Source organism: Siphateles boraxobius, unplaced genomic scaffold (genome assembly GCF_051911475.1).
Source record: "Siphateles boraxobius isolate OS27281-9 unplaced genomic scaffold, OSU_SipBor_1 19, whole genome shotgun sequence".
NCBI lineage: Eukaryota > Metazoa > Chordata > Actinopteri > Cypriniformes > Leuciscidae > Siphateles > Siphateles boraxobius.
In genome coordinates this window covers 15,880,001-15,896,331 of record NW_027508799.1, presented here as the reverse complement: position 1 = coordinate 15,896,331, position 16,331 = coordinate 15,880,001, and the positions used below count along the sequence as shown (strand labels likewise).

General features: G+C 37.7%; 2 protein-coding genes across 3 annotated transcripts in view; one reads left to right on the top strand and one right to left on the bottom strand.

The window, feature by feature from the left end:
- Window positions 1-1,024: 1,024 nt before the first annotated feature.
- Window positions 1,025-7,798, bottom strand: redic1 (regulator of DNA class I crossover intermediates 1). The gene is made up of 13 exons (XM_077233777.1): window positions 7,671-7,798; window positions 7,454-7,496; window positions 6,607-6,739; window positions 6,379-6,508; window positions 6,235-6,298; window positions 5,909-6,076; window positions 5,706-5,806; window positions 5,502-5,605; window positions 3,985-4,052; window positions 3,698-3,725; window positions 3,550-3,620; window positions 2,582-3,206; window positions 1,025-1,254 (listed from the first exon to the last, which is right to left on the bottom strand). The coding sequence occupies exons 1-13, from the start codon at window positions 7,691-7,693 to the stop codon at window positions 1,025-1,027; spliced, it is 1,788 nt and encodes a 595-aa protein (XP_077089892.1). The 5' UTR covers window positions 7,694-7,798.
- Window positions 7,799-8,494: 696 nt separating this feature from the next.
- Window positions 8,495-16,331, top strand: part of abcd2 (ATP-binding cassette, sub-family D (ALD), member 2) — a 17,537-nt gene continuing 9,700 nt past the window's right edge. The window contains exons 1-5 of one of the 2 annotated variants that reach the window (XM_077233908.1): window positions 8,495-9,619; window positions 10,342-10,522; window positions 10,701-10,822; window positions 15,731-15,896; window positions 16,238-16,331. The exon at window positions 16,238-16,331 is cut by the window's right edge and continues 1 nt beyond it. In XM_077233908.1, the coding sequence (XP_077090023.1) occupies window positions 8,675-9,619; window positions 10,342-10,522; window positions 10,701-10,822; window positions 15,731-15,896; window positions 16,238-16,331 (1,508 nt within the window). In that variant the 5' untranslated portion in view covers window positions 8,495-8,674. The remainder of the gene's footprint in view (window positions 9,620-10,341; window positions 10,523-10,700; window positions 10,823-15,730; window positions 15,897-16,237) is intronic. The other variant, XM_077233909.1, reaches the window with a different exon arrangement.

Genomic DNA, 16,331 nt, shown 5'->3' with positions numbered 1-16,331 from the left:
GTAAGTAAACAAATACACATCAAAGTGTGCCAAACCGGTTGAAAATATCTATGTTGTGGTTGTAAATTTATCAAAACAAAGTTGATGGCTCTCATAAAAGCAACCAATAACTTGCTCAAGTTCCTGTTTAAAGGTTTCACTGTGCTCTGTGAAACATAATTGTGCACATCAGGCCTCGTGTAATGTGTTTTGTTCAGATACTGTACATGATCATGTGTAATTTGACATTTTCCATTGGATAAAACTTAATTTGGTTGAGAGAAGCACAAATTCAATTGGCACAATATTTGACATTATATCGATTTAGATTTTACAGGAAAAGTTCACTCACAAATGAACCCTCAATCATCAATTTCTCACCCTCACATCGTTCTAAAACGTTTTTTATTCTGTGGAACATAAAAGAACACATTCTGAAGAATGTTAATGCTGCTCTTTTCCGCACACTGTAAGCATATAGTGACCAAGGGAGGCCAATCTCTAAAAAGGACAAAATACATTTTTGGGTGAACTATTCCAAACCAATAAAAACTCTAACATTAAACATATTGCTTCTATTCGAGTCCAAGAAGAGAGATTAGAAAAGTTTCAGTCTATAAGTATGAGGTAATTTAGAGATTTATTGAGCAGTTTCATGTGTACCAGATGTATTTGAATATTAGATTGTACTTGGGAGGTTCTCCATCACGGACAGCCCTTTGTGTTATTACCAATGAACACATCTGTTTTAAGTGTGTAGATGTATTCTTTTGTTTTTGTATGTGAAAAACAAAATGCAGCGTTTCTACCATTAATGGAAACTAGTCAGGACAAATGTTGTGTTGTACAGTATTTGATTACTGTTGCTGTATACTGTTGCTAGATTTATATTATATAAAACTAAATATATGAACTTTGAAAACTTGAATATGTACTTGGAGATAATAATAAAGACATAACATACAATATTGTTGTTAGGATTTGGGTTTTCAATCTTACATGCATTTGAACAATCGATTTTTCAAAATGTAATTTTGCTTACTGTCTAATCCTTTCTGTGCTTTAACGTCAGCAGAATGTCAGCAGCTTCTTGTTTCTCTGTCTCTTCAGAGACCAAGTTCACACCTTTCTTTGACGTGAATTTCTTCTTCTCTTTCACAGATTCTCCTGCATGTTTGACATCCTTGACAGGGTTTCGCATCACACTTTCCAAACGAGGGCTGTCACACCTCGCTAATTTCACTCTAGCTTTCCACATCTCCTTGTATTTCTGTTCTGGAGTAAACAAAAGACATTTAAAAAAATGTACTAATCGACCTTCACAATCATAATATGAAATGGGAATAGTTCATTCTGGGTAAATTACATTCTGATGTCCTAATATACAGTACAGTTGGGGTCAGTTTCTAATGGCTGCATTTATTGATCAAAAATACTAGTATTATTTACTTATAAGTATTATTACTTTTTTAAATTAAAACTGTAACTTTTTATTCCTAATGTTATTATTTTAATATTCGTATTTAGTACACTTTACAATTCCAAACATTGAGTCAATCAAAAGAACAATACTTATTGTTACATTATAATGGCCCTACCATACACCTGGCGCAAGTGTTTTTTGCTAGTTTCAGCCTGACAGTTATTATTTTCATGTCCTGCGCTAGGTTGTTTAATTGTCAAATGCACTTGCGCCCATTTGTGCGCCCATGGGTGTGCTGGTCTGAAAACGTGGTGTGTTCAGGCGCATTGTTGGCGTGTTGCTATTTTGAGGACACTGAAATAGACTGCGCCATTGACCAACTGAAACCTAGTCTAAAGTCAATGGCGCAACATTTTTTTATTTAAAGAGCGCATTAGTAATGTGTGCCTATAGGCGGGTCCACAACGTGCGTACACTCTGCTTATTACACACACAGGGACACATGCCAAATATCAAAAATACAGTAAAAGGATAAGAATGTAAAAGATTAATATTGTGTACATAAAGATATGTTGGAATCCGGCTTGTCCCGCAGATGGTCTGCTTGTGTGCTTTAACTTCACGCACAAGTAGATCCGTTTCCTCTCTAGAGAAGCGTTCAGTATTTCTGCTTGCTAATTCCACCATGGCGCGAGTGCAACTGGCTTTTAAAGGGAATGGGAAATTACATTCTGATTGGTTTATTGCAAGTTACGCTTACTCAAAGAGAATAGAGAATAGAGACAACCTTTTAAGACCATGCGTCGGGTGCACCGACCATTTTCCCCGTTGTTAAACGAGGAAAAGTGGATTCGGACACGCCATAAGTGCGCTTGTGCCAACTTGTGATCAATTCAATGCATCCTTGCTGAATAAAAGTATTCATTACTTTCAAAAAAGATAAATATATGTAATATATACATTTGAATCCATCTTCAGAAGACTTGCAATATGATGCACAAGTCATATATGCACTATTTTTTATCAAGCTTGGTTGTCTTGTTTGTATTGAAAAGAAAATTTTGGAAATAATGACGGAATGTAAATTTTTAGGTGAACTATTCCTTTAAAATCATCCATGTTGATCAGAAATTTCGCAAAAAAATGTTGTGAGGTTTCACACTGGATAAGTTATTATACCTGAGGCTTCGCTGAAAGGATGTTTTGAAATTGACGTCACATCTCCTACTGTGCTCTTCCGACTACGAAGTTTCCGAAGGGAGAAGTCTGCTTGTGATTTCGAATGTCTCTGTGCCTGCTGGTTTGCTGCTGATGCCTCTGAGGGACTATTTCCTGTTCTTTTGTGGCCACCTTTCGGAGAACTAAGTGTAGTTGGATTGAGTATCTGATTAAAATGAAAAGACTGCTGCCTTGTGGTAACGACATTGGTTTTCTGATCAGCGGTGGGGAAAGACACAGATTTGCTGTGATGAATAAGTGAACACTGAACTGAGACATCACAGTTAGATAAAGCTTCTGTTTGTGTCCCCTTATTCAAGGTTATTGGAGGATCCCCATCACGCCTTTGTGCTTCAGTCTGCAGATGAGAAGGATCAAACTGATTTTCATTGCGTTTTTGTGAACAGTTTACTTGTCTCATGTCTGAAACTCTGGATTTTACCTCACTTTGACAATCACTGTAAAATGTTACCTCCTTTTTGCAGGATGGAGCTTGTAAATGTGTTGCTGTTAAATTGTTCACAGATAAGCAACAGTGCTTTGCTATGAGAGAATCTTCAGCATGCCGCAGGTCCATTTGTTCTTCCTGTCCATCGAGAGAGAATTTCATGGTCATAAAGAAATAATTGAATGGGTGAATTTCACATAAAACATGTCCAAGACATATTTCGTCCCCCAAAAAAAGAAATTACTTATATGGTTGATAGGTTGTTTTTATATAGCTTATTAATATATTAACAATGTAGAGACTACAATATATATTATTCTTTTCAGTAAATCAAATGAAATATTAAATACTTAAAGAAACAAAGCTGATAATATTCATTATGTTTTTCATGCACCATATGCTAGCAGTGATAACAGAATTCATTTTCATTATCATGGTGATTAGGATTATTGAAATGACAGGACTACAGTTTTTGTCTTACATCATCTGGGCCGAGATAAACTCCTCTTGGAGATTCACAAACGCGCACAAAGACATTTCTACCATCAGCGCCTACTAAAACATAATAAAACTTGTTGTTCTGAGCTTCAAAACCATACTTCATAAAGAACAATAACCAGAAAACTTACATGAGTTGCAGTCAGTACATTCAAATTCCTGAAAGAAAAAAAAAACTCAACTTACTATACGTCCATGTTGCTTTCAACCACAAGAGGGAAGTATTTACCTACAATTGATAGGACTAATTCAACTGTCAGCATTTCCCTTATTTCATTTTTAAATGAACCAATCAAATCTATGTATTAATAAAGTAACCGTATGCTGAAAATTATGTAAAAGACAGAAAATAGCCATAAACACACTTTTTTAAATATATGTTTTAATTTTGAAACTTTACAAGCTTGTTTTTTAATACCTGTGTTGAAAACTGCTCATCATTGTGCATGTTTTGTGATCTGTCATTAGAACTGATTGAGGAAAGCACTATAAGAAATGAGAATAATAAAGAACATTATATGCAATGAATCAAAATACCAACTGACTGTACTCTGGACATCTCATGGAGGCTTGGAAATATTATTGATTGAGTAGGTCAGTCAAATGTAACATTGTTTCTGTATTTTCTCAGAAGCTCACAAACAATTATTTACACTGAATGCTATAAATATTCAAAATCTGTATTAACCTTAAAGAGTAACTGTAATATTGCATAATATTTTACAGTTTGCCTTGCCACTGTGTCCTTTTTCCACCTTTGTTGCCATTGGCTTGGCTTGCTTAGTTGGGGACATTACATTTAACATTTAATTTAATATTCAACAATAATATTGATCTGCCTGCATTGACACTATTATACAAGAACTGAACTGAGCTGGACGATGACATCATGGTTTACTCCAGAGCAGCTATATATATATATATACATTAACTAAATTAATATCTTGTTTAAAACAAAAATTAAACATCACTGAACTTACTGAAGCTGGACTGTGTTTACAAATTTTTTTCTGGAAACAAACTTTTCTGCATTATTTTCTTACTATCTCTGTAAAGCTGCTTTGAAACAATTTGTATTGTAAAAAGTGCTATATAAATAAATGTGACTTGACAAGTTCAAATATTGCATATTAAAATACATTACATAATAGTCAGGGGTGTTTTATACACACACATACAGTACTGTATATATATGTTTATACAACTACTATGTTTTGATTATTCATATTCCACATGGAATAACTCAATAGTTTTGGAGATTAGGATTTTCATTAGGATTTTTTTTCCTTTCTTTTTTTCTAATATTTGTCTGATATTTTTGCTTTGTTAAGCTTGACTTAAAAAATAGGGTAACACTTTATTTTACAGCGTCTTTGTTACAAATGTCACATGTACTTTCCATAGCAATAAGTTAATTATGCATAATTACATGCAACTAACCCTCAACCTAAACCTACTCTAACCCTATAGTAAGAACATGTAATTAATTATTATTACTCAGTAGTACTTAAATATATAATTACACTTTAACAATGACACTGTGTAACCAAAAATAGTTTTTATCTTATCAAATCACTTATTTGTTTGATGGTTTTCAATCAAATGTGTAAAAGTTATGGTTAATGTGTCATAGTATTACGGTAATTGCTTCATAAAATAGATCAGGTGAGCAATTTGTACTTCGACACTGCTGATCATATAATATAGAAATGTTATTGTCTTTGCACTGTTTGGGTATGCACTGAGTACTTTTGTCTTTTTTATGGCCTCTGAATAAATATTATTAAAAAACACTTTCCTGAAGAACATTTTGCGTGGGCTTTGGTGCATTTTTGATTTTGGCGCATGAGATTCTTTTTAGCCATATATATACACTGAAAGTTTTTTATTCCAGTATCTCCCTGTAACTACATATGCTAGAAGGTATATTATTACCTTCACAATCTATGTCCTTGAAATCAATAAACATTGGCTCCTCCGGTTGTTCGCTGCTCAGTGGGTTCAAAACTGAGGACACTGAATCCTCTTCCATCTCTGGGCTGCAACAGATAATGACAAGTCCATGTTATATGCACTTTCTCATACCTATTCTCTTACTGGCATACTGTGTTGGGAATATAGTAATAACATAGTAACCACTTTGGTAATGTGCTCTCAAACTGAATTCCAACCACTGGACTGTTGTGAGGCAGATCTTGCTCAGGAGCTTCATTAGATGCAACGGTCCATGGGTTATTCAGCTTTGTTGGTTGAGAGCATGACACATACTGAAAAGAGACAACACTGTAAAAATGTGTGGAGAAGGTTGTGTTGCACAAACTGTTGAATTGATATCAATAGACCTGAGGAGTATTATTGTCAGGATTTTCCCTATATGGCAGGGAGGAGGGTACATGTGGTGTGGGTTTGGGTTGGACTGGATCTGAGGAGCCATTTGTAGTTGAGGAGGGTTGATGTTGATTTTCTGAGCCACTGGCATCGGACAGGTTAGATTCAAGCACAGGAGACAGCTATGGGAGAACAAGCCTTGATATAATCCTTGATAATGAACTTTTATATACAAAATAATATAAATATCGATAATGACAAGTTAATTATAAGGTAAATGGCTGGTTAATGGAATATAGGTGAATTATTTTGTGGTAGTGACCACTTTAATCGTCCTTACCGGCTTGAACTTGACTTTTTCAGCAAGGCGATGTTTTCTGATTTTGAAACCAGGTGTGTCTGCACTGTTGAAACAAATACCCAATAGCTGTAGATTAAATTATTTGGAAATATAGACTGAATAACAAACCTATTGAAAATGAACCTGTACTGTGGCTGACTGGTGACTAGGTTCAGTTTTGAAGGGGAGCATGGGCTCATTGGTAACTGTAAGGGTTCGTGCAAAGCTTTTTTGGTTCTTTTTTCACCAATCAAAGGGTTTATTTTTGGTTTGCCTGCAAAACAAAACATATCATGATTTTACATGTCTTTATTAAAAGGATATACACGCATGTTTGTTATGTGTTCATTTGTAAGTGCACTATGACTGTACCGGTTTTCTCTTTCTTTGACGCAATCTGGTTGACTATGAATAATGTCAGCAGATCCATATTGCCAGAGTTTTGTCCTTTGGTTGAGTCCATAATATTTGACTTTATCTTCATCCTTTGCTTTTGAAAAAACGCCTTGAGGTGGAACAGAGAATTACCAGAGAATTGCTTTCAGATCAAATAAAAAACTACAAAACTAACTCTTGAAAAAGAGAGAGAGAGTGCTGGTTAGATGGTCTTAGCTTGTTTAAGATGGATGTAGCTGGTCTAAGCTGTCTCTCAGCCTGGCCCAGCTGGTGTTAAGATGGTTTTACTTGGTTGGTCAGCTAGTCTCCAAGCCTGGCCATCTAAAAACAATCATGCTAAACCAGCTATGACCAGGCTGGAAGACCACCTAATACTCGCCAGCCAGTTTAGGCTGGTTTTAGCTGTCTTTCTTTCTGCTGGGAATTTACCTGTAACCCTAGTTTAATCCCAACCAAGGCCCAGTTTCACAGACAGGGCTTAGATTAAGCCAGGATAAAGCGTTAGTTAAAATTGGACATTTAAGTCGCTTTTTTAAACGTGTCTTAAAAATAAAACATTACTGATGTGCACCTTGAGACAAAACAATGGCACTGACATATTTCAAATATGCAAGTGCAAGTTGTTTTCAGTTAAAACAGCTCAAACATTCATTTTAGTCTGGGACTAGGTTTAAACCTACATTGTCTGTGAATCCGGCCATAGTAGCTACATTTGTGTATGCCTCTTTACAGGAAGTTATATTTCAAATGTACTAATATAAATGTTTAGTCACTTAAATGTCTTAAATGTGTGGTTTAAAGAGATTAAATGTAAATTACTTACTCTCTGTTTCATTGCGTCTTCTCTGTTTTTCATACACCTGCTCCTGGTTAGTTAAGATTAGATGTCAATGTCATTAGATGAATTGTAAACTTAATTAATACCAAGTAATTTTGATAACATCTGTGCTTTGAACTCTTATAAATTTGAAAAAGAATGATATAAAATCAGTTATTAGTGAGTTTAATTAAGGTAACAGGTTAGCAGTAGCAGTACTGACCGGGATCCTCCGACCCAATTCATGTTGCTGTCAGTCTGAGGCGGTTATAAATTCTCTCTGTGTCTCGATCTCTACAGAAAACTAAACACTGACAAAGTAAAATGTTAACTTTTCAGTTTATGTTGGTAAGTTATTAGGTAAGTTATTAGGCATATGTCAAGAACAGTAACCGATTAAATATAACGTTAATCTTAATTTGAACAGGAAGCTATAACGGCGCGATCGTACTCACTCTGTGCGCGCGAGAACTTCACAAAAGCTGAATGTGAGTGACGTCTCAACGGTCATTTCAGCGATTTCTTTACTTTATATTTTTAAAATCTCTATTTAGAAATTGATTGTATTATTGAATTGATTAAATCTCCCCCAATGAGAATGCAATTGGACTAGAAAACAATGCAGCAAGATTGGTTCGTGTGTGGCGTGAAAATGTCGTTTGAGATTGATATCTTAAAATTGTATTACTAATAATATTATTGAGATACCTCTCTCTAAAAATAAACTGACAATAACAAGGAAATCATACAACACTGGATGACAATAACAAAAACATTCGACACCAAAATTGAGGCATTTAAAAACTAGTATACTTTTGTAAAGATTATTTTTTATTGAATGCTTATCACAACATACAAACTTTACAGATAGTTGTACCAAGACATCCAAAAAAAACACCATACTAATACAAGGGTTTTACAAAATAACTTATAATTGATTTCAAGTGAATAACTTTTTAGCAAATAATTGTTATATTGGACAGATCAGACCATTCCGTTATATTTAAACACGTCAAGTGCGGCAGCGAATCAGCGTGGAGTGGAGGCGTGACCAACGAGGAAAACCCAAATGACGGAAGCATCTACCTAGCGGTGCTGTTTTAGCCTTACGGTGCCATGAATTGTATGTATATATTCTATATTTAAGGCATTGAATAACCATATGGATGTAACTCGGAACAAATTGAAGATTGCAAACTACTTATTTTTGTAAAAGCAGGATAAAAAATGAGCAACATCCTACATGCGGCATCAAAAGTGAAATGGAATCAGAGCACTGCGGCGAAAAGAGCGGTGTTCCTGGCGGCCGCCGTATACGGGGCGAAAACGCTTTACCCCATCATCTGCAAACAAATAAATCAACGGAAAACAACCAGGAACAGCACATCTGCACCAGGACACGAGAATGGATTGATGCCTATTCATAAAGCTACACCAGAGATTGTGTCTGGTCTTAGTAAATCCCCCGGTGTCAATGCGGAATTCTTCAAGCAGATTCTTGATCTGGTTAAAATCGTATTCCCGAGGTTTGTAACCAAAGAACTGGGTTTACTATGTTTACATTCAGTAGCTCTCGTTTCACGGACGTTTCTGTCTATTTACGTGGCAGGTTTGGATGGTAAAATAGTAAAAACGATCGTAGAGAAGGAGCCGCGGAGCTTCATGATCAAACTGATGAAATGGCTTCTGATCGCCATCCCGGCCACATTCGTCAACAGCGCGATCCGTTATCTGGAGTGCAAGCTCGCGCTCGCGTTCCGCACGCGCTTGGTAGATCATGCATATAAAACATATTTTACCAATCAAACCTATTATAAGGTCAGTAACATGGACGGGAGGCTGGCGAACCCGGACCAGTCTCTGACCGAGGATGTGATGATGTTCTCGCAGTCCATTGCGCATTTGTACTCAAACCTCACCAAACCCATTCTGGACGTGATACTGACTTCATATACTTTGATACAGACCGCGCGATCTCGGGGTGCGAACGCAACCGGACCGACCCTGTTAGCGGGTCTGGTGGTGTTCGTCACGGCCAAGGTTCTGCGCGCCTGCTCGCCAAAGTTCGGTAAACTGGTGGCGGAGGAGGCGCACAGGAAGGGATACCTAAGATATGTGCACTCGAGAATCATAGCCAATGCAGAGGAGATCGCCTTCTATAGGGGACACACGGTGAGGAAATACATAATGCATATTAGAATAACATAATTTGGAAGGGCATTAGGCGAAGAAATGCATCAATCCTATATAGTGCAAATGCGATTACCTATTAAGTTTTTATAGGGGCCGTGTCAGAAACACTGCACACATGTGCCTGAAAACATGAGGAAGTACATCATTGATACGTATAGTTTACTTTTTAGGTCAACTTAGGTTTTACTTCAGCTTTTTATGTAATGAGTTTTATTTCATAATTGTGATTTACTATCACATTTTTTGAAGTGCTGGAAATAAGCTTATCCAGAACTGGATTCATTTTTAAATTCCAATTCATTAAAAAAATGCAGGTAGCCTACTCGGATTAGGAACACTGTAAAAAGTGTTGACTTAACTTATCTTATCTATTGACTTAACTTAAAAAAAAACGTTGCCTTAAAATTAAATAAACTTCATGTGTAATTGAAAGAATTAAGTTATGTGAACTTGACAATTCCACACAACTTATTTTTTTCAATTATGCATACTTAATTTTACTTAATTTTAAGGCAATGGGTTTCTTCACTTTTTAACTTAAGTCCACTGATCACTTTTTAAAGTAGAATTAAAGTTAATTGTCAAATTCAGACATTCATATAACTGTATATTTTTAACTACATTTAGAATGTTAGTTTGACAAAACCTTTTTTGAAAGCCTTAATTAGATTAAATATCTTTTGGCTGTTATCATGTGACAGGTGGAGATGAGGCAGCTGCAGAAGTGTTACAGTGCCCTGGCGGAGCAGATGAACCTCATCCTATCGAAACGTCTGTGGTACATCATGATCGAGCAGTTCCTCATGAAGTATGTCTGGAGTGGATGTGGTCTGGTTATGGTCGCAGTGCCCATCATCACTGCAACTGGCTTTGCTGACAACGGTAAAGTGGAAGTCCAGTTTATGCAGTTCTACAGTATATAGTATGTAATCTCATTGCAATTACAGTGATATATACTGTATATATTTGTATTTATTTATTTTATTATATTTTTTGCATTACTGTAGCACATCGTATTTGCTTAAAGACGCCATTTTTTAAATCCATTTGTCTCTTGAAGAGCTGGCGGATGGTCAGACGCAAGTGTTGGTGAGTGAAAGAACAGAGGCCTTCACAACAGCACGCAATCTACTGGCCTCGGGGGCCGATGCCATTGAAAGGATCATGTCTTCTTATAAAGAGGTAACAAATTAAACATGTTCCTTTTGTTCACTTGCATTTATTTTTACAGTCATTAATCATTATAAACAATATGGATGTTCTTGATATTAACACATAGGAGCATGTCAGAGTCATATTTCATCACAAAATCAAAAGAAAGAAATAAGAAATTATTATTTCACAACCACATACACACACACTTTTTATTTTATTTATTCTTTAATTGTATAGCAGTGGAACAGCAAGCGCCTCTAGGAACTGAAAACACAAAGGATGTGATGTCACGCAGCAGTGAAAGCTGGAAATCTTTGCTATAGGCTAGTGATCAGTGTTGGTATCAGCTGCCACTCTGTTGACTAAGCCTGCTGGGCAACTTAATCCACCATCTGTTGAACCGAGAGCATCAGTCAGACCCACTTCACAGATGCTTCATGTGTCCATTACAACGATAGTCACTATAAAGCACAGCATCATGCTATTTCAGACCTTTTAAATAACATGTTGTGTTCTAATTATAAGTGTCAGTTAGTCCTACATGTGATTTGTTAATAATTAACATTTTGACATTTTCTCAAGAAATGTAAATGTGAGCAGTGCTTGCTAGTGTAAAACCAGCTGTCAGGTCGTATATACAATATGTAGTTTTTATGATATTGCTATGCTTTTAGGCTATTGCTATACTATTGCTGTCATGGTCAGTGGCTGTAATGAGTGCACTAAGACAAGGAGTAAAATATAGACCGTCTTTAATATTAATCTTCACGAGGAAACACGCAGGAGAACCACATAATACTAAGATGATACTGGACAAAGGAACTAAGGAAACACAGGGCTTAAATACATGAGTATAATTGACCCTTCGCAAAGACCCGCCCCCCTTAGTTACTGTCGCTATGTCCGACAAGCTACGCCGCTCTCACGCAAACACCATGTTCTCGCGCAGCGAAAAATACATCGCGGATCAGAGAGGAGACTGACAATACGCTGACAGACAGGACAAACCAGGTTACTTTTCGGTTACTTTTGATATTAAACATATTAAACAAAGTCTCACCTTTCAAATTTGGTCATTTTTAAAAAGAAATTTAAACAATAAATACCGTTTTGAAGCTCTTTAATGTGTCGTGACAGATCGCTGTAGAGCCTCAGTTAAAGCTGCTCGTGAACCGATCATCTCTTCCTTCTAGTTCATTTCAGGGAACTACACTAACCTTTTCCACTGGTGGCACTTGCACTACTAACTTTTTCAGTTACTAGCGCAAAATATGATTTGGTCGCACAAATTATTTATAGTAAGCCGCTCTGGATAATAATGAACAATAATGAAACTGTATTGCATACAGATGTGCTTTTTATTTTACTTGCCATGTTTTAAACCACATGCCGCCTTGTTTTTGTTTTCTTTAACATTGGTTGGGATAGATTTACTGCAATAGAAAATACTGTACACAATAAAGAGCAAAATGGATTTCAACATGCTATGGTTTGCACAGATGGGCAGACTCGTGAACTCGTAAGTAGTGATGCACGATGTGAAAATTGTGGCCGATACCGATAACCGATATTAATATTGCTGTTATGGTCGATATCTCTGTATAGAAAACAAATTTACTGATAATCAAATAAAGAGATATTTTTAAAAACACTTTTCTTTTCTTTTTTTTTACTTTAGAAATGACTGATATTGGGCACCTTTACCTGTGTGCAAAATATGTCACACATAGGACACGCATGCATTATATTGCATTGCATATAATGTGTGCTGGTCAACTTGTCTAAAATTAAGAAACCCCTAGAAAAGAGTAAAAAAAAAAATGCTGAAAAAAAGTGTTGTATTTATTATTCCAATATCCAGGGAAAACGGCTTCTATTTGTGACGTGCTGTCTTTGCGTTTGAACATTGCACATTTTAAACAGGACACGCATTAGCTGAATAAATGTTAGCCAATACAAACATATTTATAGAAAACAGTTGACAATGAATAGAAAGAAGTCCAATAATAGCATAACAAATCACTTATTATAAAAATAATATCAAGTATAAGTTAAATGAATCCGACATAGGCCTATAATGAGGGCTGTGTTAGCAGTAAAACGGCCGTCATTTAACGAATTTTAAAAACACGGATGGATAATACAAAATGCTTTCTGACATTTTGACAGAAAAAAAACAAGCAAGAACAAAATTTAAACTATAGCCAATTTTCATTTTACAATTATCTTCTCTCTCTCTGTGTGCGCGCGTCCGTGTTTCTGAGAGAGAGAGCTCGCGCAGCACTGATACAATGGTACGTTTTAATCTAAGTAACGGTCGCGGGGCTGAAGCCAACTTGATGTGTTGAATGCTCAGAGCACGTTATAAAACGTATTCTTAAAATACACATTTCTGTTTTAATAAATGCTCGTAGTAAAGCATAGCATATTGCCTAAAAACATAGGTACAAAAATAATCAGTGATACATTTGCGACCCATTAAAAATTAGGGTCGCAATGGCATTTCAAAAGGTCGCATATGCGACCATTTTGGTCGCAGTGTAGTTCCCTGCATTTATAGCATCAAATAAACATGAATGAACATTAGAAGGAATGTTGTTTTAAACTGCGGAAAGGCGTCAGTATATTCAGTTTTTCAAATTCAAATCCTCCCATGTTAATCTACTAACTCTCCTGACTGCTTTGTCGGACAAAATGGCGGATGGCGAAGTATGATTGGTCAGATCACCTGTCAATCAAGCTCCCTGCGAAGGGTCAATTGGTGTAAAACAGAACAGGTGCAGGAACTAAATTAATAACCAGGGAAACTAACTAGGAAACACAGACAGGCAGACAAACAGGGAAACCAAAACACCATGATAATAAAACAGCACATACACGTTACAGAATAACTGAGGAGGATGGGTGGGGGCTCTATAAGGAGGACATGGAGCAGGCAAAAGGCAGGAACAGAGAGGCACTGGTGGCTTGAGGGGCCAGGGCGGTGATTACGGTGGGAGGAGCCAGGAGCAGGAGGAGCCAAGCGAGGATCCAAAAAGCGGAGTCAGGATGATATCCCACTGCGGATTCGAGGTAGGGAGGAGCAAAGGTGGAAGTTTGGGCGATGTCACCAGGGGGACGACTTACGGAGACGAAGCTGTTGGAGGTCAAGACCAAGGTTGAGCTAAAGAGCCAATGAGTCCACGCTACATCAATGGCTCTAGAGACCGAGGTGGAGCTGCAGCAATGAGCGTCTGAGCGGGTGGGACTGAGGACCAAGTTGGAACCGGTGGGAAGGTGGAGCCAAAAGGGTGGAGAGACGAAGCGCAGCTGAAGGTCCGCAAGTCCGTGGCGCAAGCAGAGCGACGTCTGACTAAGGCCGAGCCGGAGGGACGAGGGAGCCCAGGGGAGCCGTAAGGACGATGGTGGACCCGAGGGAGGGAGGAGCCAAAGTAAAGCCGACCGGTCGACAAGCCGAGATGGAGTGATGGAAAGGGGGGTCCTCTTGACTAGGCGGAGCTAGTGCCCGGAAGACCAGAGTTGACGGAAACCAACGGAGGTGGGGCTTACAAACTGGCTGGCTTTGGAAGAGAAGGTGGGAGAGGGAGGCTGGGTGAGATCTCTGGAGACACAGGAGACTTTTAGCTGGGTGGGACAAGTGGGGACGGGAGAATCAGGGAAATATCCTCTTGCAGATCCTCAAAATATTAAGCAGAGTCCAGCTGCAGCTCACTCTCAGAGGCAGGAGTGTGACCGGGGCTTTCCTCTATGCCCTTGTACTCCACGAGCAGTCCCACGCCTCACAGACCTGGTCAGACTCACAGTGGAGCTCGGGCTTCGGGGCGTTGGTATGCTCAGTCCTCTTTACTCACTCAGGCATCAAGGCAGACTAAAGCTCTCTGCTGACTGGGTTACGAAGTGGGTCTGGTGATGCCCTCAGCTGGGTAGATGGTGAAAGCCGATCCATTAGTCACCAGCACCCACTCCACAAATGTGGCGAAATCCTCTCTGGGATCTCGGCAGATCTAAAAAGTCCCTTGTATGGTCCTTCTGCTACAGGCAGACAGCAAGTAGGTCCATCTTGAGGGCGAAGAAAGAAAAACGCCGCACAAAATGAATCCAATGATGGTCCAGTTTTAATTCAAAACAGAACTTACACGTTACATTTGCTAGAAATGCTATTATTCCGATCTCCCGGTGAAATGACAGTCTTCACTCTGGTGACGTATGCAGGAATTCTCCAATCATTTTGTCCACTTCAACCTGCCCCTTTCTTACCATTGACTTCACGTTTGTATTAAGATTTGCTTCCATCCAATCAGCAACAGATGAATAGAAACAAAAAAGGTCCACCCTACTTTTTTTTTAATGTATGTCTCAATAAGAAAGAAAAGATCTGTCACTACTTCCGTTACTTCACAACTTACTATGAGAAATAGTAATGTTTGGATTAACAAACACTGTTAATTTTCGTATAGCAGAGCACATCAATCTAGCAATGGAAAGACACTTCTAGATTCCTAAACCCTTTAAAAGGTCAGTTAACAACTCTCAGGAGAAAATCTTTCTTGTTGACTCCATTGAGTTCCCAAAGGAAAGCACAATGCTTCTTGCTGAGGCTCTTGGGATGTGGTGTGTCTGCCTAAACAAGGAAAATCACTTGCTAAACACTTCCTAACACATGCTTTGGATCAGATTAAGCATTCAGGCCAATACTGTGCAAAGGATTGATCTTAAACTTCACACAATCGGTTTAATGAAGGCTGATTAGCATTAAATTATGATAAGATGCAGAAATTTCAGTGCGCTTTTTTTACACAAATGACCTAAATACCTGGTCACCTACTTTGGATCCGACAAACAGCAGTTGAGCAATGCTATCTGATGTTGAGTCACCCCGACCTCTAAATGTCTCACTATCAGTCTAATCACATACATTTGTTCTGTGTACTTTAGGTCACCGAGTTAGCTGGCTATACGGCACGTGTGCACAACATGTTTTTGGTATTTGATGAAGTCCAGAGGGGGATATATAAACGTTCATCTGCCACCTCAACTGCAGGGGAGATAATAAGCGGGAACAGACCTGAGATGCACATCGACGGGCCTCTGGAAATCAAAGGTCTAGTGAATAAAGGGCAGCTGTGCTCATCATTTACTCACCCTTATGTTTAAACTCTTTTGGAACATGAAAGATTTTGTTTGAAAGATTTTTTCATTTTTTTGGGAAAAAAAAGTTTTTTTCAATACAATGAGAGTCAATGGTTCTTCAAACATTCTTCACAATATCTTCTTTTGTGTTCCACAGAAGAAAGAAAATCATATAGATTTAAAATAGACCAAATCAAGAAAATCATAATCAAGAAAAAAAGTACAGAATACATTACAACTTTTTAATGTGAGATTTAATGAAGTTTGATTGTATTCTAAAACGTCTTATTATATTTTTTTCTGTTTTTGCAGGCAAAGTGATTGATGTAGATAAAGGTATAGTCTGTGAAAATGTGCCTATAATCACTCCTAATGGAGATGTGGTCGTGTCCTGCTTGAACTTCAA

Coding starts and splice junctions, on each gene's coding strand:
- redic1 (XM_077233777.1), bottom strand. CDS start 7,693: ATGAATTGGGTCGGAGGATCCCG. Junction 6,509..6,606: donor GTCAAAGAAAGAGAAAACCG/GTACAGTCATAG, acceptor TTTGTTTTGCAG/GCAAACCAAAAATAAACCCT. Junction 4,053..5,501: donor CAAGGACATAGATTGTGAAG/GTAATAATATAC, acceptor CATTTCTTATAG/TGCTTTCCTCAATCAGTTCT.